This window comes from Stegostoma tigrinum, chromosome 2 (genome assembly GCF_030684315.1).
Source record: "Stegostoma tigrinum isolate sSteTig4 chromosome 2, sSteTig4.hap1, whole genome shotgun sequence".
Classification (NCBI taxonomy): domain Eukaryota; kingdom Metazoa; phylum Chordata; class Chondrichthyes; order Orectolobiformes; family Stegostomatidae; genus Stegostoma; species Stegostoma tigrinum.
The window spans coordinates 113,812,347-113,839,786 of record NC_081355.1 but is presented as its reverse complement, the minus strand read 5'-3'; the positions used below and the strand labels follow the sequence as shown (position 1 = coordinate 113,839,786).

Genomic DNA, 27,440 nt, shown 5'->3' with positions numbered 1-27,440 from the left:
CTCTGATGAAGGGTCTAGGCCCGAAACGTCAGCTTTTGTGCTCCTGAGATGCTGCTTGGCCTGCTGTGTTCATCCAGCCTCACATTTTATCATCTTGGAATCTCCAGCATCTGCAGTTCCCATTATCTCTGAAACATTAACACTGTTTCATTCTCCATAGACGCCGCAGGATCTACTGAGCTCCACGATTTTCTGAGTTTGTTGAAGATTTCCAGAATCTGCAGTATTTTGCTTTCGAGCACAATATGAATGCCTGGGTCCAGGCCCGAAACGTTAGCTTTTGTGCTCCTGAGATGCTGCCTCACATTTTATTAACCTATTTCTTGAACTGGGTTCCAAAATCAAATGTGTGTGTGTGTGTTTTTGGCTCATTGTAAAAGTTAACTCTGAAAGTCTCCTGCTGCCACCTCCGGTCTCTATGTTGTGGTTGTAGCGGGAAGCGGGGGGGGGGGGGGGGGGGGCGGCTCCGCAGCGCCACCCCGCGGTAGGGCGGTGGGCCTGGGCCGCCTCGGCCGCCGTAGCGCGTTTGCTGCAATGGCACGTTCTTCCCGAGCAACACGACATATAAACGATTCCATGGCAACGGGGTGACCAGCCACCGGCAAACAGATCAGAGAGAGAGAGAGAGAGAGCTCGTCGGCCTCTTCACCCCGAGCACCGGGGCCTCGGCTCAGTGGCCTGACCAGCTGCATCAGGATGAGCATCAAGAGGAGCATTCCCGTGGTGAAGCACGTCATCAGGGACAGCGATCTGGTAACCAAACAGGTAAAAACAAACCAGCAGAAAACAACAGCAGCAACCCATTCATGTACCTGATTCTACCTCACCCATCCCGCTAACATCTACTGCCAGCCACAAACACACATATCTACATACATATGTACACACTGACCTATATATGCACCCATACATATAGAAATGCACACATATTACTCATATATGCATACAGACATATATACACACTTGCATATGCACATATGTACGCACGCATAATCACATACATGTACACACGTACACATTGCAATGGATCTGGTAGAAGTGACTAAACTGTAAATGACCCGCAGGCTGCCCCTCTCTTGTGCAGTCCAGCCATCCTCATCAATCCAACCCCTCCCCCACTAGTGAGTGTGCCAGATTCCCAGGAAACAGTTTAAGTCGCCAAACTGCACAGTATCTTCAGCTCGCCCTCAGACAGAGCTCTGTGTAGAGATGGATCTGTCCACTCAAAGTTTGATTCCTGTTTGAATGTTCTCCATCAGTGTTCTTCTCTGACGACTGCCTCCTGCTGGACGACTGTCACCTACAGGACAAGGAGCAGGCCAGCAAGGAAGCTGAAGACGAAACTGTTGACCCCAGAAAATATTGAGGAGCTCAAAAGTGATTACACGAGTTGGAGAACAATGAAGTCCGTCATTGTGACTCCAGCGGACTGGTAGGAGACAGTCAAGGGGAACATTAAGAGGTTCATAATCCTCAAAGGTGCTCAGAAGGTGACAGAAAGACGAGGGAAAATTTTCCAACTCCATAAAGGCTTGCAGAACCTACTCCTACTGCAGATGATGGACATCAGTGTCAGAGAGCATCTCCAGGAGGTGGAGAGCTAGCTAGCCTCACTCTTTGCCTTAGATTCGTCCAAGATAATCTTCCCATCCAGGAGCAGGATGAGACGTGCTCATGTTTCTTCTTCCAGAAGGTGCATAAGGAGGGGTCTGTGCTCAGCAGCCGGAATGAAGAAGATGACTCAGTAACATCATCTCAGTCTGAGAGGATCAGCAAATCCTTTTATACCAAACTGAATGACATAAAGCCTGCAGCCAGCATAATCCCAGTCATTCCTGTTCCCTATCGTGGATGTCTTAGACGACAGCATGTGGGAGAGGCAGGACCACCTGTTACCTCTGGATGAGCTGACCAAGGCCCTCGAGTTCTTAGAAAAAAATAAAACTCCCAGAAGTGACGGCTCATTGGCTGAGTTGTGTTCAGCTTAGTGCGACTTTATATGCCAGGACCTACTGGAGCTGTATGACAGTACGCTTCTCTAGGTAGCATGTATAAATCCATGAGGAAAGGTACCATCAGCCACACACTCCTCAGGGATATAATCACCTACGTGCAGGACAGGCGGGTAGATGTCTCCCTCATCAGCCTGGACCAGCAGGAGGTCTTTGACATGATATCACACACCTCCATGTGGGATGTGCAGGCCAAACTGAGCTTTGGAGAGGGAATGCGCAATTGGATCTGACTGCTGTACACCAACGTCAGTAATGCAGGGGAGGCAATAGCCTAGCGGTGTTATCAACGTGAGCAAATGCAAGGCTTTGCACTTTGGAAAAAAGAATACAGGCATGAACTATTTTCTAAACGGTGAGAAAATTCATAAAGCAGAAGTACAAAGGGATCTGGGAGTGTTGGTCCAGGATTCTCTAAAAGTTAACTTGCAGGTAGTGTCCGTGATTAAGAAAGCGAATGTAATGTTGTTGTTTATCTCAAGAGGGTTGGAATATAAAAGCAGTGATGTGCTTCTGAGACTTTATAAAGCTCTAGTTAGGCCCCATTTAGAATACTGTGTCCAATTTTGGGCCCTACACCTCAGGAAGGACATATTGGCGCTGGAGCGTGTCCAGCGGTGATTCACACGGATGATCCCTGGAATGGTAGGTTTAATGTACGATGAACGGGTAAGGATCCTGGGATTGTACTCATTAGAGTTTAGAAGGTCGAGGGGAGATCTAATAGAAACTTACAAGATAATGTATGGTTTAGAAGGGGTGGAAGCTGGGAAGTTGTTTCCGTTAGGCGGGGAGACTAGGACCCGTGGGCACAGCCTTAAAATTAGAAGGGGTAAATTTAAAACAGAAATGAGACGACATTTCTTCAGCCAGAGAGTGGTGGGCACGTGGAATTTATTGCCACGGAGCGCAGTGGAGGCCGGGACGTTAAATGTCTTCAAGGCAGAAATCGATAAATTCTTGATCTCACAAAGAATCAAGGGCTACGGGGAGAGTGCAGGGAAGTGGAGTTGAAATGGCCATCAGCCATGATTAAATGGTGGAGTGGACTTGATGGGCTGAATGGCCTTACTTCCACTCCTATGTCTTATGGTCTTACGGTCTTATCACCGGACTGTTAACCCAGAGACCTAGGTAATTTCCTGCTGTGTTTATCCAGCCTCACATTTTATTATCTTGTAATTTCCTGTGGATCTGGATTTGAATCCCTCTGTAGCAGATGGTGGAATTTCAATTCAATTCAATTGAAATCTGTAATTAAGAGTCTAATGATTACCATTGCTGATTATCAGAAACACCCATCTGGTTCACTAATGTCCTTTAGCGAAGGAAACTGCCGTCCTTACCTGGTCTGGCCTACATGTGACTCCAGATCCACAATAATATGGTTGACACTTAACTGCCCTCTGGGCAATTAAGGGATAGGCGATAAATGCTAGCCTACCCAATGATACCCTCATCCCACGAATGAATAAAAAAAAATCAATGGGTGAGAATCAGAAAGCTTCCCAATCAGATCTGGAGTCAGGCAGGGCTGCCCAGTCTCTCCTGCCTTGTTTGTGTGTTGTATAGAGCCTTTTGCTGAATCCATCAGGAAGGATGCGAACCTGAGAGCTGTGAATATTCCAGGCAACGGAACCTTGCAGATCAAGGCCTCCCTGGTATATGGGTGACGTTGCTGTTTTCTGCTCAGATCCGTGGTCTGTGCGCAGACTTATGAGTATCTGCGACTAGTTCGAACTAACCTTGTGAGCCAAGGTAAATCAAGACAAGAACGAAGCCATTTTCTTTGGGAACTTGGTCAACTGATCCCTCATCTCCTTCATTGTCGGGACAGAAAGAGCTGGGAATAAGAGTTTGGAGGGGCCGGGGTGTGTGCAAAAACGTGGGAGGAGCATATCACCAAGGTGAGGCAGAAACTGAGCTTTTAGGAGCACCAGTTCCTCTCCATCGCAGGAAAAACCTGGTCATCAGGTGTGAGATAATCTTTTGATTGTGGCATAGGCCTGGCCCATTCCCTAAACCAGTGCCATTGCAGTCACCCAAGCCATCTTCCACTTCAGTTGAAGGTCAAAGACGCACCGAGTCCGCAGAGAAACAATATACAAAGCTCTGGATAAGCAGAGGAAGAAAGCACTAAATGCTGTCCTCATCCTGGTAGCCACATGTGTGTATTGCTGCCTCACGGTGTTTGTAGACCCTCAGTATGCAAACACCAAGTGTCACAATGTACTGATGCCCTTCCTGTCCTCAGTGTTGCAAAGGATGGGATTAGCCTCGCCGCTGAATATGGACCGTTCCATATCACCTGTGCTATGTGGAGAAATTCGAAAGAGAAACACCTTTGACCATAAGTCTATCAGGAGGTGGTCAGCATAGAGCGTCTTAAGAACCTGAGGGGAAAGGAGACGATGGATCCTCTCAGCTTGTTCCCTGAGCAGACTGTCAAGGCCATTTGGCAGAATGCCTCATCGCCAGAAATTTCCAATAAGCACCAAGGCATCGCTTGGCTGGTGGTGAGAAAGGGACTTCTGTGAGATCTTTCATATACACCCAAATTCTGTGCACCACCACACACTGCCCTCGAAGCAGCTATGGAGAGACAGGGACTGTCACACGTCTCTTTGTAGAATGTTCCTTTGCAAAGGAAGTCTGGAGAGATATGCAGTGTATTTTGTTGAGTTTTGTCCCAAGCAGCTCAATGATGTAGGACTCTGCGCTCTATGGTCTGTTTCCTGGGATACACACCAAAATAAACATTGACTACTCCTGGACAACCATCAACTTGGTGAAAGATGTTCCTCGGTCTGCCTAAAATCTGTTGGTCTTCCAGAGCAAGGAGTTGGCCTCAACCAAGTTTTGCAGACTGGCACATTCCAAGGTCTCGGTTTATGTGCTAAGGGACACACTAAAACCTGGGGCAGCTGCAGCCAAGGCAAAGTGGGAAAGACCACCATTTAAAGTCTTTCAGCCAAAGTACAGTGGGGGTCCATTCAGTCAATGGACCCTCGTGGTGCCTCATATACATGTAAATATAGTTTTATCTCGGGTTTGTTTGCGCTTCATATGTAAAGACTGTGTATAGAATGAAACTGCTCTCGTGACTATGTATGTATGTAAAGATTTTTATGATTAAAGTATTTTTTGAAATATACAAAGTGTTGAGGGGGGGGGCCGTAATATTGCTGCTTTGCAGCTAACAGAGGGAATTCCGCTAGTGAGGAACCGCCTGATGCACCCACACCCGACTATCTCCTTTAATCCAGTGGGTAAGCCCTGGCTGAAACGATTGACCGGACAGAAAGCAGCCATACTCACCCATCAGCTGTCAGTTATTCTGGAAATTCCAGTAGGTGGAACAAAGAACAGAACAGCACAGGAACTGGTCCTTTGGCCCACCAATGTGACACATCTAAACTAAAAATCTCTTACCTCTTTGCAGCCCATGTGACTCCCTTGTCCGCTCCACACTCCCCTCCAACCCCACCATACCCGGCACCTTCCCCTGCAACCGCAGGAAGTGCTACACTTGTTCCCACACCTCCTCCCTCACCCCCATCCCAGGCCCCAAGATGACTTTCCATATTAAGCAGAGGTTCACCTGCACATCTGCCAATGTAGTATACTGTATCGACTGTAACCAGTGTGGCCTCCTCTACATTGGGGAAACCAAGCGGAGGCTTGGGGACCACTTTGCAGAACACCTCCGCTCAGTTCGCAATAAACAACTGCACCTCCCAGTCGCGAACCATTTTAACTGCCCCTCCCATTCTTTAGACGACATGTCCATCTTGGGCCTCCTGCAGTGCCACAATGATGCCACCCGAAGGTTGCAGGAACAGCAACTCATATTCCGCTTGGAAACCCTGCAGCCCAATGGTTTCAATGTGGACTCCACAAGCTTCAAAATCTCCTCTCCCCCCACTGCATCCCAAAACCAGCCCAGCTCATCCCCTCCCCCCACTGCATCCCAAAATCAGCCCAGCTCATCCCCGCCTCCCTAACCTGTTCTTCCTCTCACCTATCTCCTCCTCCCACCTCAAGCCGCACCTCCATTTCTCCTTGAAATAGCACACCGAATATTTTAAAATTAAAGGATTGTGAAAGATTTTGAAAAGCTATTAACATGCATGATGTATTTCTTGCTGGTCATTGCACATCATATCCACTTCGACATAAATTTGGGCTGGATTTTAACTCTTGAATGAAAGAGTTTTGTGTGAATGAAAATCTCACTGAAAAAGCCAGTGTTTTTTTTCTGGAGCAGACAATTGATTTGATCAGTGCCAATGGCCTTTCAAGTAGTTCTTGGGAATACCTATGAAAACAAAAGAGTAACAGATGTTTAGATGCTTCCTGCAGAACACTGCCTCAAACTAGAACTTAGCTAATGCCGAGATGATGGAATGCATTCATTTGAGTGAGAAGTGACAGGGAAGGATGGTACCACCTGGAGGTTTGGAGAGTCTTGCAGTTTATCCTGTTCTGGAAATACATTGAGCATATACAGGAGCTAATGATCTAAAATTAGATGTGAGGGTATGAGGTGAAGGTAGCTTAGAGTTTGGGGGTTTGTCCAGTTCAGTTTGTTTCTTCAGTTATGTGTCACCTTGTTGTGGTATTAAGCAGGAAATTGCAGAATATTGACAATCAAAGAATATATTTAAGTCAAGATGATATGTTCTGGAGATGATTGAGTTGCCATGATTGTTCTTTTCTGGTACTTTGTTATGAGTTGAGAGATACTATTGAAGTATACTTGTTGAATCGCTACAGGACATCAATATATGTATAAAATTGGTAAGCTTTGGTAAAACTATGCAAGGTATTATGTGAACCACAGCTGGAATACTGCAAACATTTTTGGAGCCCTTATCTAAGAAAAGGCATTGGATACAGTTCAGAGAAGGTTTACTAGGTATACCAGGTATAGACAGACTGTCTTAAAATGAGAGGTTGAGTAGGTTTGGTCAATACTCATTGGAGTGTAGCAGAAGCAGAGGCAACCTTATTGAAGCATATAAGATTCTTAGGGGACTTGACAGGTTAAATGCAGAAAGTTTGTTTCCCCTTGAGGGAGACCCCAGGACTAGAGAGCATAGTTACAGAATAAAGGGTCACATATTTATGAAACAGGTGAAGTGTAATTTCTCTCTCAGAGGGTAATGAATGTGTAGAATTCTTTACTGCACAGAGTTATCAATGCTGGGTTGTTAAGTATATTCAAGGCTGGGATAGACAGATTTTTAATCAGGAAGGTAATCAGGGATTATGGGGGAAAAAGCAGGAAAGTGGACTTGTGGATTATCAGATCAGCCAGTATCTTATTGAATGACACAGCAGACCTGATGTGCTGAATGGCCTATTAGAAGCATAGAAACCCTGCAGTGTGGAAAGAGGCCATTCAACCCACCGAAAATCATCCCACCCAGATCCAGACCCCCACTCTATCCCTGTAACCTCACATTTACCATGGCTAATCCACCTAGCCTGCCTGTCCCTGAACTGTACAGGGCGATTTGGCATGGCCAGTCCATCTAACATGCACATCTTTGGCCTGCTTAAGTCTTAAGGTCTAATCCAATAGCAATATCAGTAATCTCTGTGGTACGATGGTAAGTATGCTGATAAAGCATATTTCTAGGTGTTGTTACACTTCCTAAATGCTAATGCATCCATGTAAACAAGTGTCAAACTTTCTGTTACACAGCTTATATGAACCTGCTAGATGTGGAAAGGCTTTAATAGGGCAGGAAGTCACAAAGATCTTAAACTCTGCCCTGCCTTTATAAGTACAGAGTTAATATGAAGGTACAATTAATCATTTGGCTAGTGATAACCCTCTGGATGTTGAAGTTAGGAATCTTGGTGAAGGACATTTGTTGCAAGTCAAGCCTGGCATCGCATGTTGTGAATGTAATTTGCAAATTGTCATCTGAAGTCTAGTTGCCATCTACTTGTCCTACTGTGAGCTGGCATATGTTACTTAATTATTGAAGGTATTATGAATGTAATTTGATAATTTGGAATTGCCAGTAAACAACAAAGTCCATTATTTTGAGAAGGCTGTTGGTGGATTAAATAAAGATGGTTGGACTAAGGGTGTTTCGCTAAGGAGTTCCATCAATAATGTAATTTATAATGATTGGTTTGCACCAGCCACAACCATCTTCCTTTCTCTGTGTATGGTTTGACTCTGGTCACAGGCAGATTTCCCTTTAAACCACACTGACTTTGCTTTGGTCAAGCACTTTAATGTGTCAGTTGGTTTCTGCTGTGCAGTCACACCATTAAGGTTCAGCAGATCTGGCAGCGTCTGTGGAGGAGAAAACAGAGTAAACATTTCAGGCCCAGTGTTACCGGACCTGAAACGTTAACTCTGTTTTCTCCTCCACAGATGCTGCCAGACTTGCTGAGCTTTTCCAGCAACTTTGTTTTTGCTCCTGATTTACAGCATCAACAGTTTTGGTTTTTACACCCATTAAGGTTCCTGTCACTGTCAATATTCTGTGGCAGTGTGGAAACATTGGACTCTCCTCCAGATGCCTTGCAATGCCAAGTTATTTCGCAGTCCCTCCCAGCATGTCTCCAGGACAGAGATAGTTTTGTCCTTTGTGTTCATGCCTGGATGAAGACTACGAGCTTTATAGGTGAAATCCCTGCGTGTAAGTCTGCAACAAATAATAAGCTGTGACAAACAATAAAGTAATAAAGAATAAAGCCTTTGACAAGTTTCCGCACGTAAACTAATTAGTAAAGCTCAGGATTCAGGATAAGCATGCCAATTGGATATAAAATTGACTTAACAACAGGAGACAGACTGTGATGGTGGACGAGATAACAAAGTGTGAAGCTGGATGAACACAGCAGGCCAAGCAGCATCTCAGGAGCACAAAAGCTGACGTTTCGGGCCTAGACCCTTCATCAGAGAGGGGGATGGGGAGAGGGTTCTGAAATAGATAGAGAGAGAGGGGGAGGTGGACCAAAGTTGGATGGAGGAGAAGATAGGTGGAGAGGAGAGTATAGGTGGGGAGGTAGGGAGGGGATAGGTCAGTCCGGGGAGGACAGACAGGTCAAGGAGGTGGGATGAGGTTAGTAGGTGGGAAACTGAGGTACGTCCCCACCTCCCTAACCTGTTCTTCCTCTCACCTATCCCCTCCTCCCACCTCACGCCACACCTCCATTTCCCACCTACTAATCTTATCCCGCCTCCTTGACCTGTCCGTCCTCCCCGGACTGACCTATCCCCTCCCTTCCTCCCCACCTATACTGTCCTCTCCACCTATCTTCTTCTCTATCCATCTTCAGTCCGCCTCCCCCTCTCTCCCTATTTATTTCAGAACCCTCTCCCCATCCCCCTCTCTGATGAAGGGTCTAGGCCCGAAACATCAGCTTTTGTGCTCCTAAGATGCTGCTTGGCCTGCTGTGTTCATCCAGTTTCACACTTTGTTATCTCGGATTCTCCAGCATCTGCAGTTCCCATTATCTCTGATAATATCTGTGATAGTGGAAGGCAGCTTTTCAAACTGGAGGCTTGTGACCAGCGGTGTTCCACAGGGATCAGTGCTGGGTCCACTTTTGTTTGTCATTTATATTAATGATTCAGATGAGAATATAGAAACCACGCTTAGTAAAATTGCAGATGACACCAATATTGAAGGTACAGTGGGCAGTGAAGAGGGCTACCTAAGATTACAAAGAGATCTTGATCTTTTGGGTCAATGAGCTGAAGAGTGGCAGATGGAATTTAATTTGGATAAATGCAAAGTATTGTATTTTGGCAAAACAAACAAAGAGCAGGACTTAATATAATGAAAAGGAGGGCCTTGTGTAGTGTTGTAGAACAAAGAAACTGAGGGGTTCAGGTACATAAGTCTTTGAAGTTTGCATCACATATAGATAGGGTAGTTAAGAAGGTGTTTAGTTAAGAAGGCCTTCATTGTTCAAACCTTTGTGTGTAGGAGTTGGGATGTTATGTTGATGTTGTACAGGACATTGGCAAGGCCTCTTCTGGAGAACTATGTCCAGTTCTGATATCCCTGTTATAGGGAGAATGTTATAAGCCGGAGAGAATTCAGAAGAGATTTACCAAGATGTTGCCAAAAATGGAGAGTTTGAGTTACATGGAGAGGCTGGATAGGCTGGGATGCTTTCTTTGGAGTGTAAGAGGTTGAGGGGTGACTTTCTAGAGGTTTATAAACTCATGAGAGATATAGATAAGGTAAATGGCAGGGGTCTTTTCCCTATTGTGGGGAATTTCAAGACTGGGGGCATATCTTTAAGGTGAGAGGAGAAAGATTTAAAAAGACATGAGTGGCAATTTTTTTACGCAGAGAGTGGTTCAAGCATGGAACGAACTTCCAGAGGAAGTGTTGGATACTGGTAAAGTTACAATATTTTATGACAGTTAGATAGTACATGAATAAGAAATGTTTGGAAGGATATGGGCCAAATGCTGGCAGGTGGGATTAGTTTAGTTGGGATTATGTCAGCATGGATTTATTGGACTGAAGGGTCTATTTCTGTGCCGTATGATTCTGTGACTATAATTTGTATCTGCATTTTCTTTGAGACTTGCTCCTATGTGGGACTATGAAATTTAGTTTAACATCATAGGACTACAGTATTATTTCAATTATATTAAGCAATCACTATTTCAGGGAATAAAGATTGTACTCTGATATTGATATTTAGACAACAATGGACAAATATTCACTTTATTTTTATTTTCAGTTTATGATGCTATTTGTATCCCTTCCTTGAACTGATGCTTATTGTGTGCATGTCATCATCCGTCATTTAATGCTATTAATCCTGCCAGGAAACATATTTGGAAGATAATATAAATCACAAAATAACGCTAGTTGATTTTCTTTTATTGTCTTATTTACAAGGATATAAGGCCGGTGGATTTGAATCGGATAGTTAATCTAATAGAAGATCGATTCTCAGTAAGTAGCTTTCAGTAAGTCCCAAACTATTTCTATCATATGCTATTTGGTTTGCATGTAGCACTGTAAAATATTATTAAGGTTTCTGTTTACTCATCACTTAGTTGCTACAAAGAATCTGGATTAAATCGCCATTTTAAATGTTTTTTTTAGTTTTAATGTCTAATAAATTTGAATTTGATAATGTTCCATAGCACTGAACATACTTGTGTTTAGAGTAGAATTACTGCTTCTATTTTTCTCCACTAAAATATGTCACTGACTGAGGTTGAACTATTTCCACCAAATTTTAGCCCATCCCCTGATCTTTTGTGGGACGTCACAACTTATTTCCTTTAAGTTCAATTCTATTTTGTCCCTTGTAAGCTATTTTTAAAAAATACAATTAACTTTCCTCTCCCCAGCTCCATGCATCTTAGTTTTCAAAATAATCTCTCATGTCATACATTGTCAAAGGCTTTGCCATGTCATGTCATATGTGAATTACCTGCTCAAATAATTTTGAAATATTGGAAAAATATAATTATTATTTTTGAAATTTGTGCTATTTACTTCTATTTTCTTCTCATCTAGACGCATTCACCTCCACTGTGGTCGAGAACGCCCTCAACCATGTCTCCCGCATTTCCTGCAACTCTTCCCTCACACCCCACCCTTGCAATAACCGCCAAAAGAGAATACCCCTCGTCCTCGCATACCACCCCACCAACCTCCAGATACAACGCATCATTCTCCAACACTTCCGCCATCTACAATCCAACCCCACCACCAAAGACATTTTTCCATTCCCACTCTTGTCTGCCTTCCAGAGAGACCACTCTCTCCGGGACTCCCTTGTCCGCTCCACACTCCCCTCCAACCCACCCACACCCGGCACTTACCCCTGCACCCGCAGGAAGTGCTACACCTGCCCCCACACGTCCTCCGTCACCCCCATCCCAGACCCCAAGATGACTTTCCACATCAAGAGGATGTTCACCTGCACATCCACCAATGTGGTATACTGTATCCACTGTACCCGTTGTGGCTTCCTTTACATTGGGGAAACCAAGTGGAGATTCGGGGACTGCTTTGCAGAACTCCTACGCTCGGTTCGCAATAAACAACTGCACTTCCCAGTTGTGAACCATTTTAACTCCCCCTCCCATTCCTTTGACGACATGTCCATACTGGGCCTCCTGCAGTGCCACAATGATGCCACCTGAAGGTTGCAGGAACAGCAACTCATATTCCGCTTGGGAACCCTGCAACCCAATGGTATCAATGTGGATTTCACAAGCTTCAAAATCTCCCCTCCCCACAGTGCATCCCAAAACCAGCCCAGCTCGTCCCCGCCTCCCTAACCTGTTCTTCCTCGCGCCTATCCCCTCCTCCCACCTCAAGCCATACCTCCATTCCCTACCTACTAACCTCATCCCACCCCCTTGACCTGTCCATCCTCCCCAGACTGACCTATTCCCTCCCTACCTCCCCACCTATACTCTCTTCTCCACCTATCTTCTCCTCTATCCATCTTCGGTCTGCCTCCCCATCTCTCCCTATTTATTTCAGAACCCTCTCCCCATCCCCCTTTTCTGATGAAGGGTCTAGGCCCAAAACGTCAGCTTTTATGCTCCTAAGATGCTGATTGGCCTGTTGTGTTCATCCAGCTCCACACTTTGTTAACTTGGATTCTCCAACATCTGCAGTTCCCACTATCTGTGATCACATGCTAGTTTCATCCTTAATTAAAGACTAGTATTTTCCTTATCAAAAATTTAATTATCTGCATTTAACCAGATTATCTAGTTCAGATTTTAATAATATGACTTTCCAGTTGGCCATTTTCCAGTAATTTTACCCTCTAAAATTTGGAAGTTGTGACCTTCATTATTTTAAAAATTGGTTTGCAGCCATTCTATCTTTTTTCCATGAAATTGTGCACACATTAGTTTCCAAAAGCAAGGCTTTCATGATACATGGCAGACTGCTACATAGCTGGACACCCAGCAATTTAGCAGGAACATTACTTCTCAGTCCTTGAACACAGACTATTGCAAATCACTACTTCACATTTCAAGTGAATGTCATTTTTAGTTTTAGGAACTGAAGTGTTAAATATAAGATAAATATAAGATAAATTTGGTTAAAAAAACAGATATGTAACTAATATATATGTGAATCAATCAAGTCTGGGTTAGTCAAAATTAAAAGATGTAGTGAAATCATAATAAGTCAAATTCATATTATCCAGAATTCCAGTTGAGATGATGTTATCAGCCATTCCAAATAAAAAAAATGTCCAGTAGAAACATGGCTCTGATAAACCCCAGTTCCAGACTGGCAACTCCACTGCCCATGCTCCCTCCAGGACCAGAATGGAACAAACTGGAGGTTTCTTTAATATGAGGTTCTGACATCTGAACTGCTTCAATGGGAACTTGTGTTATAACCTAGAAAAGGTGTGCCTCATCATTGTGGTATGCCGTGCCCTTCATAAATAGTACCGGGAAAGAAGGGAATGACTTGGATGCAGATGAAATGGGGAATTGAGTGCAGCCTTCTGAGGATGAGGACATTGGCATGCAGGAACACACAACAGACTTTGATAGAGCTATGTACCATTAAGATTGAGAGGCCAGACAGATCTTTATAGAGACCTGTTCACATGACGAATGAGCTGGGTATTGTGTTACTTCCTATACATTAATCTGGGAACTAAGGAACTGAGGGCATTGTTGCTACATTTGCAGATGACAGAAAGACAGGTAGAGGGACAGGTAGTGCTGAGGAACCAGGGAGGCTGCAGAACGACTTGGACAGGTAGGAAAATGGACAAAGGAGTGGCAGACAGAATACAGTGTGGCAAAGTGTGTGATTGTGCACTTTGGTAGGAAGAATAGATGCATAGACTATTTTCGAAATGGGGAAAGGATTTGGGACCCTGAATTCAGGATTCTGTTAAGGTTAACATACAGGCTCACTTGGCAGTTAATAAGCAGGGTTACTGTTCATTTCAAGTGGCCTAGAATAGAAGAGTGGAAATATACTGCTGAGACTGTACAGCGCAATGGTCAGACCTAGACACCTCCGCTCGGTTCGCAATAAACAACTGCACCTCCCAGTTGTGAATCATTTTAACTATCCCTCCCATTCCTCAGACAACATGTCCATCATGGGCCTCCTACAGTGCCACAATGATGCCACCCGAAGGTTGCAGGAACAGCAACTCATATTCCGCTTGGGAACCCCGCAGCCCAATGGTATCAATGTGGACTTCACAAGCTTCAAAATCTCCCCTTCCCCCACTGCATCCCAAAACCAGCCCAGTTCTCCCCCTCCCCCCACTGCATCACAAAACCAGCCCAGCTCGTCCCCTCCTGCCACTGCATCCCAAAACCAGCCCAGCCTGTCTCCGCCTCCCTAACCTGTTCTTCCTCTCACCCATCCCTTCCTCCCACCTCAAGCCGCACCTCCATTTCTTACCTACTACCTCATCCCGTCTCCTTGACCAGTCCGTCTTCCCTGGACTGACCTATCCCCTCCCTACCTCCCCACCTATACTCTCCTCTCCACCTATCTTCTTTTCTCTCCATCTTTGGTCTGCCTCCCCCTCTCTCCCTATTTATTCCAGAACCCTCTCCCCATCCCCCTCTCTGATGAAGGGTCTAGGCCCGAAACATCAGCTTTTGTGCTCCTGAGATGCTGCTTGACCTGCTGTGTTCATCCAGCTTCACACTTTGTTATCTTGGATTCTCCAGCATCTGCAGTTGCCATTATCACTGTGGAATATTGTGAGATGTTTTGGACCCTATTTCTAAGGAAGGATGTGCTGGCATTAGAGGGGGTCCAAAAGAGGTTTACAATAATGATCTCAGGGATGAAGGGCATGTCATTTGAGGAGTAGATGAGGACTGTGGATCTATGCTTAGTGGTGTTTAGAAGGATAAGGGGAGGCCTAATTGAAACTTACAGAATACTGAGACGCCTCGATAGAATGGATGTGGTCCTAATGATGATTTTTTAGAAGTGAGATGAGGAGAAATTTCTTCAGTCAGAAGGTGACTAATCTGTGGAACTCATTGCTGATGTGGAGGCCAAAATATTGAGTGTATTTAAGACAGAGATAGATAGGTTCTTGATTGGTACGGGGATCAAGGGTTTTAGGGAGAAAACAGAAGAATGAGGTTGAGAAACATATCAACCATGATTTAATGGCAAAGCAGACTCGATCGGCCGGATGGCCTAATTCTGCTCCTATATATTATGGTCTTGTGGTTATATGTCCAGTAACTTCCATTGTCCACAATACATATTTCTGCAATCCTTGAACTTTTCTGTTGATTAAGAAATGTTTGTCACGCCTACGATTGTATGTATGGTTTCTTCTGCTGATCTCACCAAAGAATCTGCACTTACAGGCCCTTGTTAGTATTTGGGAGACAGGAGCTTTCAGCAAGACAGGGCAATGACATGACATGGCCCTGAGGTTAGGTGGCTTTTAAGGCTTTAGCCAGCACATTGAACTGAGTGCTATATATTGCAGTCCTTCATGATGGCCAGCAAATTAAGAACAATAATTTGGCACCTTGTTTACATCCTTCCATCGCAATGCTTATCTAGGAAGAGAACCCAGTGGATCTGATTGTGTCTGGGCTGATAGGGGTTGCAAATGAAGGTCTTGCAGCTGCTGAGGCTTAAGTAGCTTTCCCCTCAGAAGTGGAGGTGGAGCTCAGTGTATGCAGCACTGGCTTCTTTGTCATTTGAGGCCACAAGATCCTATGGGTACCTGAATAAAAGAAAAGAAAGAATAAGTTGTGAAAGGGAGTAATAGCTTGTTCAGGATAAGAATGAGTTATCACTTGCACGAACAGAAAAGCAGCACAGCACAATGAAGCTTGCTCAGTTGGTTGGCCGTGGTGGTCCAATATCCATTCATGATCAAAACTAGAGGGCACATTTTTTGGATGAGAGGAGAGAGATTTAAAGTAGAAATATGGGACAAATGTCTTACACAAAGGGTGGCTTATGTGTGGAATGAACCTCCTGAGGAAGCGGTGGATGCGGGTACAATTACAATGTTTAAAAGTCATTTAGATAAGTATTGTTGGCCTGTTTTTAAGCTGTATATTCAATGTAATTCTCTTCACTTAACATCTAATGCCAATTCTTGGTTTTGCTTTTGACCTAATTATTTTCTACTGTCTGAAGTTAACAGTATAATAGCTGAAACTCAGCTGTAACTTGTAACAAATTATTTTGGTTAAAGAAAATTTGCAGAATTTTTTCTACTACATCGAAATGGATATAACTTGCTAGCAACTAAACACCATTGTCAAACTGACAGAACTCGTTTGATAGCTGAGAATGTTTGAATATGAAGCTCTTATTTCAGAAATTATGCTATGTGTCACATTTTATTCCACTGCTGTACATCATTCTGAATCTCACAGAATTGTAACTCATCCCAAGAATAAGCATTAAGATATTCTTGTAACCAACAGTGATGTCAAACTTTCCTAATTTATATTGACAGAATTATTGCTTTTGTTTCCATTTTGGGAAAGATTTTTTGTCAGAATTCAATATAATTTTGAATTGTCCTTCGTTGTAAAACATACAAAAATATGCATTGTTGAAAACCAAACATAATAGAATAATTCATAGATTATACTGTGTAATTTCCACCACCTCCAGCATGATGTCATCACCAACACGCTGTACAGCACGGAAACAGACTTTTTGGTCCAATTCATCCATGCCAACCAGATTCCAGGACCGCAACTTTCCCCCCGCAGTGATCAAGAACACCCTTGACCGCGTCTCCCGCACTTCCCGCAACACATCCCTCACACCCCGCCCCCGCCACAACTGCCCCAAGAGGACCCCCCTCATTCTCACACACCACCCCACCAACCTCCGGATAGAACGCATCATCCTCCGACACTTCAATCCTTCACGCCATCTACAATCCGACCCCACCACCCAAGACATTTTTCCATCCCCACCCTTGACTGCCTTCCGGAGAGACCACTCTCCCTGTGACTCCCTTGTTCGCTCCACACTGCCCTCCAACCCCACCACACCTGGGACCATTCCCTGCAACCACAGGAAGTGCTACACTTGCCCCCACACCTCCTCCCCCACCCCCATCCCAGGCCCCAAGATGACTTTCCACATTAAGCAGATGTTCACCTGCACATCTGCCAATGTGGTATACTGTATCCATTGTACCCAGTGTGGCTTCCTGTACATTGGGGAAACTAAGCAGAGGCTTTGCAGAACACCTCCGCTCGGTTCGCAATAAACAACTGCACCTCCCAGTCACGAACCATTTTAACTCCCCCTCCCATTCTTTAGATGACATGCCCATCATGGGCCTCCTGCAGTGCCACAATGATGCCACCGGAAGGTTGCAGGAACAGCAACTCATATTCCGCTTGGGGACCCTGCAGCCCAATGGTATCAATGTGGACTTCACAAGCTTCAAAATCTCCCCTTTCCCCACCGCATCCCAAAACCAGCCCAGTTCATCCCCTCCCCCCACTGCATCACACAACCAGCCCAGCTCGCCCCCTCCCCCCACTGCATCCCAAAACCAGCCCAGCGTGTCTCCGCCTCCCTAACCTGTTCTTCCTCTCACCCATCCCATCCTCCCACCTCAAGCCGCACCTCCATTTCCTACCTACTAACCTCATCCCACCTCCTTGACCTGTCCGTCTTCCTTGGACTGATCTATCCCCTCCCTACCTCCTCACCTATACTCTCCTCTCCACCTATCTTCTTTTCTCTCCATCTTCGGTCTGCCTCCCCCTCTCTCCCTATTTATTCCAGAACCCTCTCCCCATCCCCCTCTCTGATGAAGGGTCTAGGCCCGAAATGTCAGCTTTTGTGCTCCTGAGATGCTGCTTGGCCTGCTGTGTTCATCCAGCTTCACACTTTGTTATCCTAAATTAATCTAGTCCCATTTGCCAGCTTTTGGCCCATATCCCTCAAAACCTTTTCTATTCATATACATATCCAGATGCCTTTTGAATGTTGTAATTGTACCCAGGTCCATCACATTTTCTGGCAGCTCATACCATACATGCAGCACTCTCTGAGTGAAAAAGTTGCCCCTTAGGTCCCTTGTAAATCTTTCCACTCTTACCTTAAACCCATGCCCTCTAGTTTTGGACTCAATTACCCTGGGGAAAAAGCCTTAGCTATTTACCTTGTCCATGCCCCTCATGATTTTATGAACTTTTATAAGGCCACACGTCAGCCTCCGATGCTCCAGGGAAAATAGCCCCAGCCTATTCAGCATCTCCCTATAATTCAAAATCTCCAACCCCGGCACATCCTTGTTCACCTTTTCTGAACCCTTTCAGGTTGCACAACATACTTTCTGTAGCAGAGAGACCAGTATTCTAAAAGTAGTCTAACCAATGTCCTGTGTAGCTACGTGACCTCCCAACTCCGATACTCAATGCACTGACCAATAAAGGCAAGCATACCAAATGCCTTCTTCACTATCCTGTCTACCTGCGATTCTGCTTTCAAAGAACTATGACCCTGCACTCCAAGGTCTGCTTGTTCACCAACACGCTGCTTCGGACCTTACCATTAAGTGTATAAGTCCTGCCCTGATTTGCTTTTCCAAAATGCAGTATTGCAGCATTCTGAAAGAACTGTTCCCTTCACAATGCAGTTATTTATTCATCAGTCATCCCAACCATCCTTTGCCTTCCTGATACACCTATTTATGTGAGTGGAGAAGATACAACATTTAACCTTACCTCTCTTCACACCATTCAAGGATCCCAATATTCTTTCTAAATGAAACAGTGATTTATTCTTCAGTATATCGAATGCACTGTGGTCTCACCTGTGGGGATATACTGAAGAATAAATCACTGTTTCATTGTTAAGGAGGCCAAATTCAAGCCAGATCTATGTTGAGTCTGAAAGCATAACACTGTATTTCCAGTAGCCTATCAGTTTAACTCTCCATTTTTCTCCAAGTCTGATCTTTGTGATCTTGGACCCTGGTAGCTCAACACAAATGGGAAAAACAGCACCTCATCTTTTGACTGGGTGCTTTACAGTCTTCTAAACTTAACATTGGGTTCACCAATTTTTGATCGTAACCTCTGCTCTCACATTCTTTCATGAGCTAATTGAGTTTCTCTCTCATTAATTTCTTATTTCATCTTTCTTATTCTCAAGATGACAGCTATTCAGAATCCTGCCATTCACACCTTCTTTAGGTACATTTTCTATAGTTTTATTTGTCACTTTGCCACTCCCTTTCATCCTGAGCCATTGAAATATTGGACTGAATTTGCTGTTTTCAGTTAAAGTGGTTTGTTATTGTAAGATTCTTGACATCCAGTTCACCATGGCTGGTGGCTCACAGTGAGTTTTCTCACTTTTTACCTAATTAATTATGTAATCATGTTCTTCGGCAGCTTCCTTGCACAATTGTACCTCAAGAGAGGTGGAAACGCTTGTCACTCACAAATCTTGCCATGCTCAAGGTGCCAGTGCCATATTTAATGCCCATCTGCACTGTCCTTCAGAAGCTGAAAGCCAGGAACTGTTCCTCATGTTCGACTGTTATCACTGAGGATATGGTCCAGGAAAGAATGCTTGCACCCTGATTCATGGTCAGAGACCTCAAGGTGCTGGTGGACAGGGTGGCAGAGAGAAGGCCTTGCCTTTATCCTGCTGACCACTACATGAGGCTATACTTCCAAAAGTAGGCAGCGTGGAGCCAAGTAGCAGCCCATCTCATTACTGTGTCCCAAGTTGAAAGGAGCATCCAGCAGTGCAGGTATGAAGTCAGTGACTTCTGTACTCCATAGGGATATGTGCCACTATTTTCTCTCTGCTACCTCACATTCTCAGGACCACCACTCTTTAATTCTGCAACCACATACATCTCATCAAGGTCTAAACCTCTCAGTACTTTATGCATTATGTGCACTGAACAGTAATCAGCCACTATATCCTCTCGAAGTAGCCACCCTACCTGCACTCTGAATTTCATATTCACTCACTGAGGACACTTATGTACCTGTCCTGCTCCTACAGCACCACTAATTACCTTACCATGCGTTTCCATCATACTCAATCCCACTCTTTGTCTCATTGCAGACAAAGCTACCTCCTCGCCTTTCTGATATCTCCTTTGCATCCTGACTGACTTACTTGGAATCCCCAAACTGCTTGCGCTTGATGACATGGCCAAATTCATGCACTGCAAGGACACAGATTTCTGTATTCTGTAGGACCAAAAGCCTGACTAACCATGGCCAACTCCCTGGATTGGAACATAATGAGGCCTTCTAATGAGTGTGAAAGTACCCCGAGACTAACTGTAATCCTCCTTGAACCCACTGACAATTGATCTGCTTTGACTCTCAGATATTACAATTTGCTTAAAGCAGGTGCAGTACGTTTGCTGTGTAAGCTTCTGGAACACACTGTAGGTCTGACATTAACATGGCCTGATGTTGTTCAGTGACATGTCCTTACCCTTCATTGTTCAGTGCTCCCCAGTGACAAGGTCTTACTGAGCTAAAATGTATGCTTGCCACAGAGGTTGGCGGCCTGCAAGTAAGGACAGAGTGTGTGTGAGCTAAGAAAGCAAGCCAAGAACCATACAATAAGCACTGTATATATGAATGAGATGCCAGCAAGATGGCAGCAGGGTAAGTTGCTCCATGCCTAGCTCCACTTTGCTCGCCAATTCTCTTTCCCTTTCTTTGTTTGTCCTTTCATTTCTTTCTCCCTTTTTCTCTCTCCCTCTGTAGTAATTCTATCCCTTCCACCACTCCTTTTAAGTACCTACCTAAGGAGTTGGGAAGGAGCTGGGTCACTACCAGTAACCATGTGACAGGAGCTAAATGTGCAGGTTGTGCCCTGCAGCGATGCTGGATCAAACTTGGGCTGGAGTGATGGTGGAGAATCAAGAGTGGGCCAGCAAGAGCAAGCCAGTGAGCAGCAGCAGCAGTGGCGCGATTGGGCCAGTGAGGCAATAGCAGTGAGAGCAAGCTGGTGAGGCAACCGAGAGTGGGCCAGTGAGGCAGCCCAGAGTGGGACACTGGTGGTGGCATGGCATGGGCTGGAAAACCTGGAGCAGGACTGTGGCAGTGAAAAGGAAAGTTGGACTCTCTTAAGTTATTTTTTTTCTTATCTTACTCTAAGTTAATTTGAATGGTGCCATGTATGTACAGCAAAGGTGTACACTTTTCACTATATTTCAAATTGAATACACATGACAATAAGTTATTCAATTCAATTCAGTTCAGTGTATGTCTTTGTGCACAACATGACCTGACAGAAGCACGTAAGTCATAGGTGTCTGTGAACTCTAAAATCAGCTGTGAAGAAGTGTGAGAGCTTGTCCAAAGGCAGCCTTGATGATGTAGTACGGTTGGTTATTTGCTAATAATGATTTGCATGAATGAAGGGTGAAGGAGGATGGTCAAGGTAGCCATGGAGCATGCAAGGACATTGTGCTGCATGCACAATTGAATGATGGCCAAGCCAATCAAGTGGCAAAATGCTGCCACTGCATTCCTACTCTGACTTTCATGTTGGGAATTTACACCATCTAATTTCTCAGAGACAAAGAGGAGAAGGGGCATATGAATAAATTGTGTTGAGCACGTAATGAGATACAATATATTGACATAAGGTAGTGACCATTCAATAGTGAGATTCTGAAATTGCCATTAAAAACCCAAAAGAAAATTCACAAAATATTTTCTCAATTTTTTTTTCATTCTTGCTGTATCTTCCAGACCTTCTCATCATTGCCCATGCCACACAGCAAAAGGGAAAAATCCATACCTTATGTCATTTAGTCTCTCTTACCTTCCACCCTATAACAAACCTTCTCCTTGTTCTTTTTCTCACACTCCTCCACTTTCACTTGCTCAAAACCCATTGCATTCTTCATATTTTCCAGTTCTGATAGAACATTCTGAAAAAAAAATTGTTTCCCTGAACAGGCATATTGAGTGTTTCCAGAATTTTCTGTTTTCCTTTCAGATTTTTAGTCCTTTGCTTTTGAATATGTTATAGAATCATTGTGGAATCTTCAATTTTTTTCTGTTTTAATTTTGGAAGTGTTACTGATGCTAATTTACTTCAAGTTATTTTCTCATATGCTTTACATTTTAGGATGAAGAATTTCATTTTTCAATTTAACAATTAGTCAGTGGTATCACTGAGCCTTTTATGATGCATGACAATTTTACTGGAGCTTAGAAACCTCTTAATCAATCAAATATTGTCACATTCATCGTACTTGAGATCATTTCTATGTATGAATCTGTCTTTGTGTCTTCTGCAGTGCAACCTTGTCGATAGACATCTGCATGCTTTGAAGAGGGTGGTGAAACATTATCAGTTTGGTTTTGTATCCTTTTTGTTATGAACAATTCATTTAATTGTCCTAGTATGCATTAAGTATAGCTTAAAGTATTGTGTTTCATAGCAATGGGCTGTTCAGTCCTTGACTCTGTTTCATCATTCACTCAGATCATTGTCTATCTGTACCTCAACTCTTCTGATCAACCTTTGGGGTATCCCTACCAAATGAATTTCTATCAATTTAATTCTGGAAAGTTTCCAAAGGATCCAGAGTTCATAGGATTTTGCAGGAGAGTTCCGTATTTCCACTATCTTTGTTATGAAAAAGTGTTTCCTGAATCATTCCTAAATGACCTCATTGTGATTTGAAAAAAAGTGGATTGCCCCAGCAAAAGAAATAGCTTTCCTAGTTTTATCATTTTGAACACTATGATTCAATCACACACCAACTTCTAAACTCAAAAAAAGACCAACATTCAATTTACCTGTTTGATTAGCCCTTGCAGTATCTTTTACTGATCTGTGCAAGATCCAAAATTTATTACCTCATCTTCCCCACTTTAAACTTCGTTGCTATAATTTTGCTTGCTCACTTAATTTGTCAGTATCTCTTCCGAACTTTGTGCTCCACATCCACAGCCTACTGCACCTCCAATTTGGCAACTGATTTCAAAGTCAGCCATGATGAAGTGATTAAAATTGGAGATCTCAAGAGTCCAAAATTGGAGGGGTGGAGATATCTCAGAAGATTGTAAACAAGCAGGAGAAAATCACAGAGATGGGGAGGTCACGGCTACAGAAGAATTTCAAAATAAAGATGAGAATTTTAAAGTCAAACAGATCAGTTAACCAGAGCCAGTGAGCTATGTTGGGTGGATGAGACATGGTGTGAATTACATTACAGGCAACAGAGGTTTAGATGGCCTCAAGTTTGCAGAGGGTAGAGCATAGAAGGCTGGCAAGGAGTGTGTTGAAATAGTGAAGTCTGAAGTTAACAAAGGAAAGGATGAGAATTTCAGTAGAAAATGAGCTGAGGTTGGGTTGTGGTTGAGCAATATTATTTAGCTGGATATAAGCAAGCTTAGTGATGGATGGAAATGTGGCCAGAAGCTTACTTTGGGGTCACATCTGATACCACAATTGTGAGCAGAATGATTTAGCCTTAGATCTTTGCAAGAGAATAGTTTGGAATTGGTGGCTAAAGAACAGTTTGTGCTGGAGATCAAAAACAACAATTTAGGTCTTCACATGTTTCATTAAAGGATGTTCCTGCCCATACAAAACTGGGGTTGAACAAATAGTGTGACCACTTAGAAAAAGTGGAAGGATCAAGAGAGAGATGATGGTGCAGATAACCTGTATCTTTTTCTATTCATTCATGCAACACTTACTGTTCATCTCTAATTGCCTGTTGGAAGGTGATGGTGTGCTCCCTTCCTGAGCCACTGTTCTGTACATAGTGTAAGCACAGTCGCAATGCGGTTAGGTAGTGGGTTCTAAAATTTTCCCCTTGCAATGGTGAAGGAATGGTGACAAAGTTCTAACTCAGCGTGGATGTTGATGTGGTGTTTTCAGATGATGTGATAGAGGGACAATATGTAGGTGATAAATTGGAAAGGGTAAATTATAGATCTTTGAGCTATATGAAGAGGCAACATTGCAGTACTGAGAAGAAAAGTCATTGCATATGCTTTTGTGCTTATGGCTGGGTATGTTTGAATAAAATCTGGTGATGGTAGTCCTACCCAGCTGGACAATGGCCGAGAGGTATTAAGGGAGGATGGTGTGGCCTGTCATATCAAAGGCTACAGGCAGGTCAGGAAGGACATTGAAAGTAGACAGTTGATCTTAGTCAGTCATATATAATGTGATATGGTGTTTCTGTTTGTATCAGGGCTGAAACTTGTTTGCAGATGATCATTCAGTTCCAGGAAAGATGTGCATAGATTTGAGAGACCACAAGGTATTTAAGAACTTTGAAGAGGAAAAAAAGGTTGGAGATGGAAAGGTAGTTTGCAGGAACAGAGTTTCAAAGGGTTTTGTGTTAAGGAGAAGATTGAAAATGGCAGGATGGAAGAGTAGGTAGACTGCTAGAGAAGAGAGCCCCATTTACAATATCAACTGTTATAGGAGTCACAGGAGAAATTGGGTGGTCAGTGGTTTCGGGCTAGTAGAATTAAAGGAACAAGATTTGGTCTCAAGGACATAATGACTCAGTGAAGGCATGAGGTGACATGAAGAGAAATGAGAGAATGATCCACATTCAGGACTAGGGCAGTGGGAACATTCATGGATATTTGTCCCATGGGTTGGGGTACAGTGAGGAGTGATAATGACAGCAAATTAGATAGTCACAGTCTTAGTGATTTCAAGTCAGGGAATTCCTCGGTAAGTAGTGAATCTCTTGACTCACCAAAGCTTGCCTATCATCCACAAGGCCTAAATCAGGAGTGTGTTGGGATACTGAGAACAAAAAAATGCTGTAAATGACAGTAGGTCAGCATCCGTAGGGAGTGTGGGCAAGCCAAACTTTTGAGTCTAGATGACTCTTTATCAGAGCGGCTGATTTTTAATCAGCAGTTTAAATATTCACGTCTTTCACCATTGATACACTGTGACAGCACTGCCAAAATTTCTTCAACTGCATCTTTCAAACTCACACTTTATGATCTAGAACTCTAGCAGCAAAAAAGTCCAGAGCTCCTTAATGTTGATTTAGAAGATAGAGTAGAAGAGATCAGGGGAGTGGTCTAAGGTTTGAATTAGTGAAAAACCTCAGGGATTATCTTCACATTCTGGTGATGATCCTGAAATAATGAACAGACTTAGTAGACAAGAGCAAGATTCAATCACACTTTGTATGATCCAGCTAGATCCGTCAGTGATTGGCTTAGCTGGTTGGCCACCATATCTTTGTACTGTGAACTTAAAGGGGTAGAATTGAGGACCATTCTCAAGGAATAGCCAGAATAAGTGAGAGTAATGATTATAATATTGTTTAGAAATTAGAATGTCACTTTCAATTAGTTAAGCATATCAATATCCCCAGAACTGCCATAGTGAATGGAGGGTCAATGGCTACATAGTTGGGATTTGAAAATATATGTTAATCTTTTGCACAGTTTTGTTCATCACAGTAAAGGAAGGAGCTATTGAAAGAGCAAGCAACATTGTGAAAAGAAAGAATTTTTGTATTATGAGGAGCTTTTATATGAACTGAGTGTACTCATTGGAAAAGAAATGGTTGAAAGGCGATTTGATTGTTTTTAGGATTCCAAATTGTTTAGGTAATGTAGACCAGGACAAGTAATTTCATGACAAGTAATGACAAGAAGGGAAACTTGATGGCTCCTATGTTTCTAAACTATTATGAAGTTTAGTGCCTTAACTTCCATTTGTAAAAAGCCAATTAAAGACTTGGTTCAAGTCTTTAAAATTCTTAATCATTGTGCAGAAAAAGTAAGAGATCAGGATGCCTACTTACAGCCAATGTGTGAAATCCTCAAACTGTGTGGGTAAGTGATTGTCTTTCATTGTTTTTTGCCGTCATTGAAACACTCAAATAGATTTAGTGACTCAGATGTTTATTTTTAGTGATAGAATTATGGCCTGTTGCTCACAGCATCCTGCTTTGCACATCTTGAAAAATTGAGCCTGGATTTCAGTGCACAATGTCCTCATGTCCAATCACCAAATGAAAAGTTCTGAACGATGTACAGAACTACTGTCAAATTCTAAAGCTATAGTCCAAAGTCTTTGCTCAAAAATTAATCCGTAACTTCTACTTCAACCATCAAACTAATGATTGTACAAACTAAAACATTGCAGATTGCTTCTAATATGTAAATTTTATATTAATCTTAGAATTTAACAATAAAATATGGCCAAAGTTTTAAAACAAGCCATTCAACATTTTCAATTTAGGTGGATTGAATTTTCTTAAATTTGCAAGTATCAAGATAATGTGCAAAGGAATGAATAATTTGGTCCCATTCTGTATGCCAGAGGCTGACTTGCCAATAAATCTAGGAATGGATTCACGTGGGACTGAGTAGGCCCCAGTTGACCTAAAGTGGTGAAAATAAAAGTTGAAACAAAGTTTCAGTTCAGCCACTGAAGCAAAACAACAGGTTGGGTGGGCTTCAAAGAATAAAAGCTCCACTGGGAATTTCAATATTTTAAAACTAAAGGGCAGAAGCCAAGAAACAGGCAGTTCTAACACTAGTATTAAGGCCTGAAAAGCCAATACATTCAATTAGAGAGCAAGATGAAGGAAAAAATAAATTAAAGCTTAAAATGTGCAATGAAGATAACAATGTTAATACTTACCAAGGAAATTATTTTTTGCGAAAACATGTCAGCGAGAATTTTCAGCAGAATATTCCCCCATGGTATATACAATATAAATGGGTAGAGCTATTGAAATAATATGGAAATTTAGAATGGAACCCATTGACTACTATGGTAATCCTCTGTCTTACTGTTAATCTTTGCCAAATTATAAGCTTTTTCTTTGAATGTGTTGCTCTCCAGAACTTCACTGGTTAACTATTATTGGTTTGTCCCCTTCCTAGAATCCTTCTTTCTCACTGGAATATTTCTTTGTTTTGAGCCATAACCTATTTTCCTAAATGTCTGCCCTTATTGCTTGATAGACCTTGCTGCGAAACTCCTTTCCTACCAGTCCATTCCATTCAGCTGTGCCTTTGTTCTTTGAACTTACCCTTATTTAAATTTAGTACAGTTTTTTCTGACTAAAATATCTTCCTGTCAGACTGAATGCTAAATTCCACCAGATCCAAAGTATCCAGATCTCTGGCTGGAGTAGGTAGAACAATTTCAAGTCAGGGAATTTCTCGGTAAGTAGTGGATCTCTTGACTCACCAAAGCTTGCCTATCATCCACAAGGCCTAAATCAGGAGTGTGTTGGGATACTAAAAACAAAAAAAATGCTGCAAAAGACAGTAGGTCAGGCAACATCCATAGAGAAGGTGGGCAAGCCAAACTTTTGAGTCGAGATGACTCTTCATCAGAACAGCTAATGAAGCAGCCCACTTTATAATCAGCAGTTTAAACATTCACTTCTTTCACCATTGATGCACTGTGGCAGCACTGCTGCCAAAATTTCTTCAAG

At 43.1% G+C, this 27,440-nt stretch overlaps 1 protein-coding gene across 6 annotated transcripts in view; it reads left to right on the top strand.

Moving 5' to 3' along the window:
• The first annotated feature begins 510 nt into the window (after nt 1–510).
• LOC125448813 (cilia- and flagella-associated protein 69-like) overlaps nt 511–27,440 on the top strand; it is an 89,209-nt gene continuing 62,279 nt past the window's right edge. The window contains exons 1-4 of one of the 6 annotated variants that reach the window (XM_048524362.2): nt 511–765; nt 10,907–10,963; nt 22,287–22,352; nt 25,712–25,821. In XM_048524362.2, coding sequence (XP_048380319.1) covers nt 697–765; nt 10,907–10,963; nt 22,287–22,352; nt 25,712–25,821 — 302 coding nt within the window. In that variant the 5' untranslated portion in view covers nt 511–696. Of the gene's footprint in view, nt 766–10,906; nt 10,978–22,286; nt 22,353–22,474; nt 25,822–27,440 lie in introns of those variants that run through there. The other 5 variants (XM_048524398.1, XM_048524370.2, XM_048524380.2 and 2 more) reach the window with 5 other exon arrangements.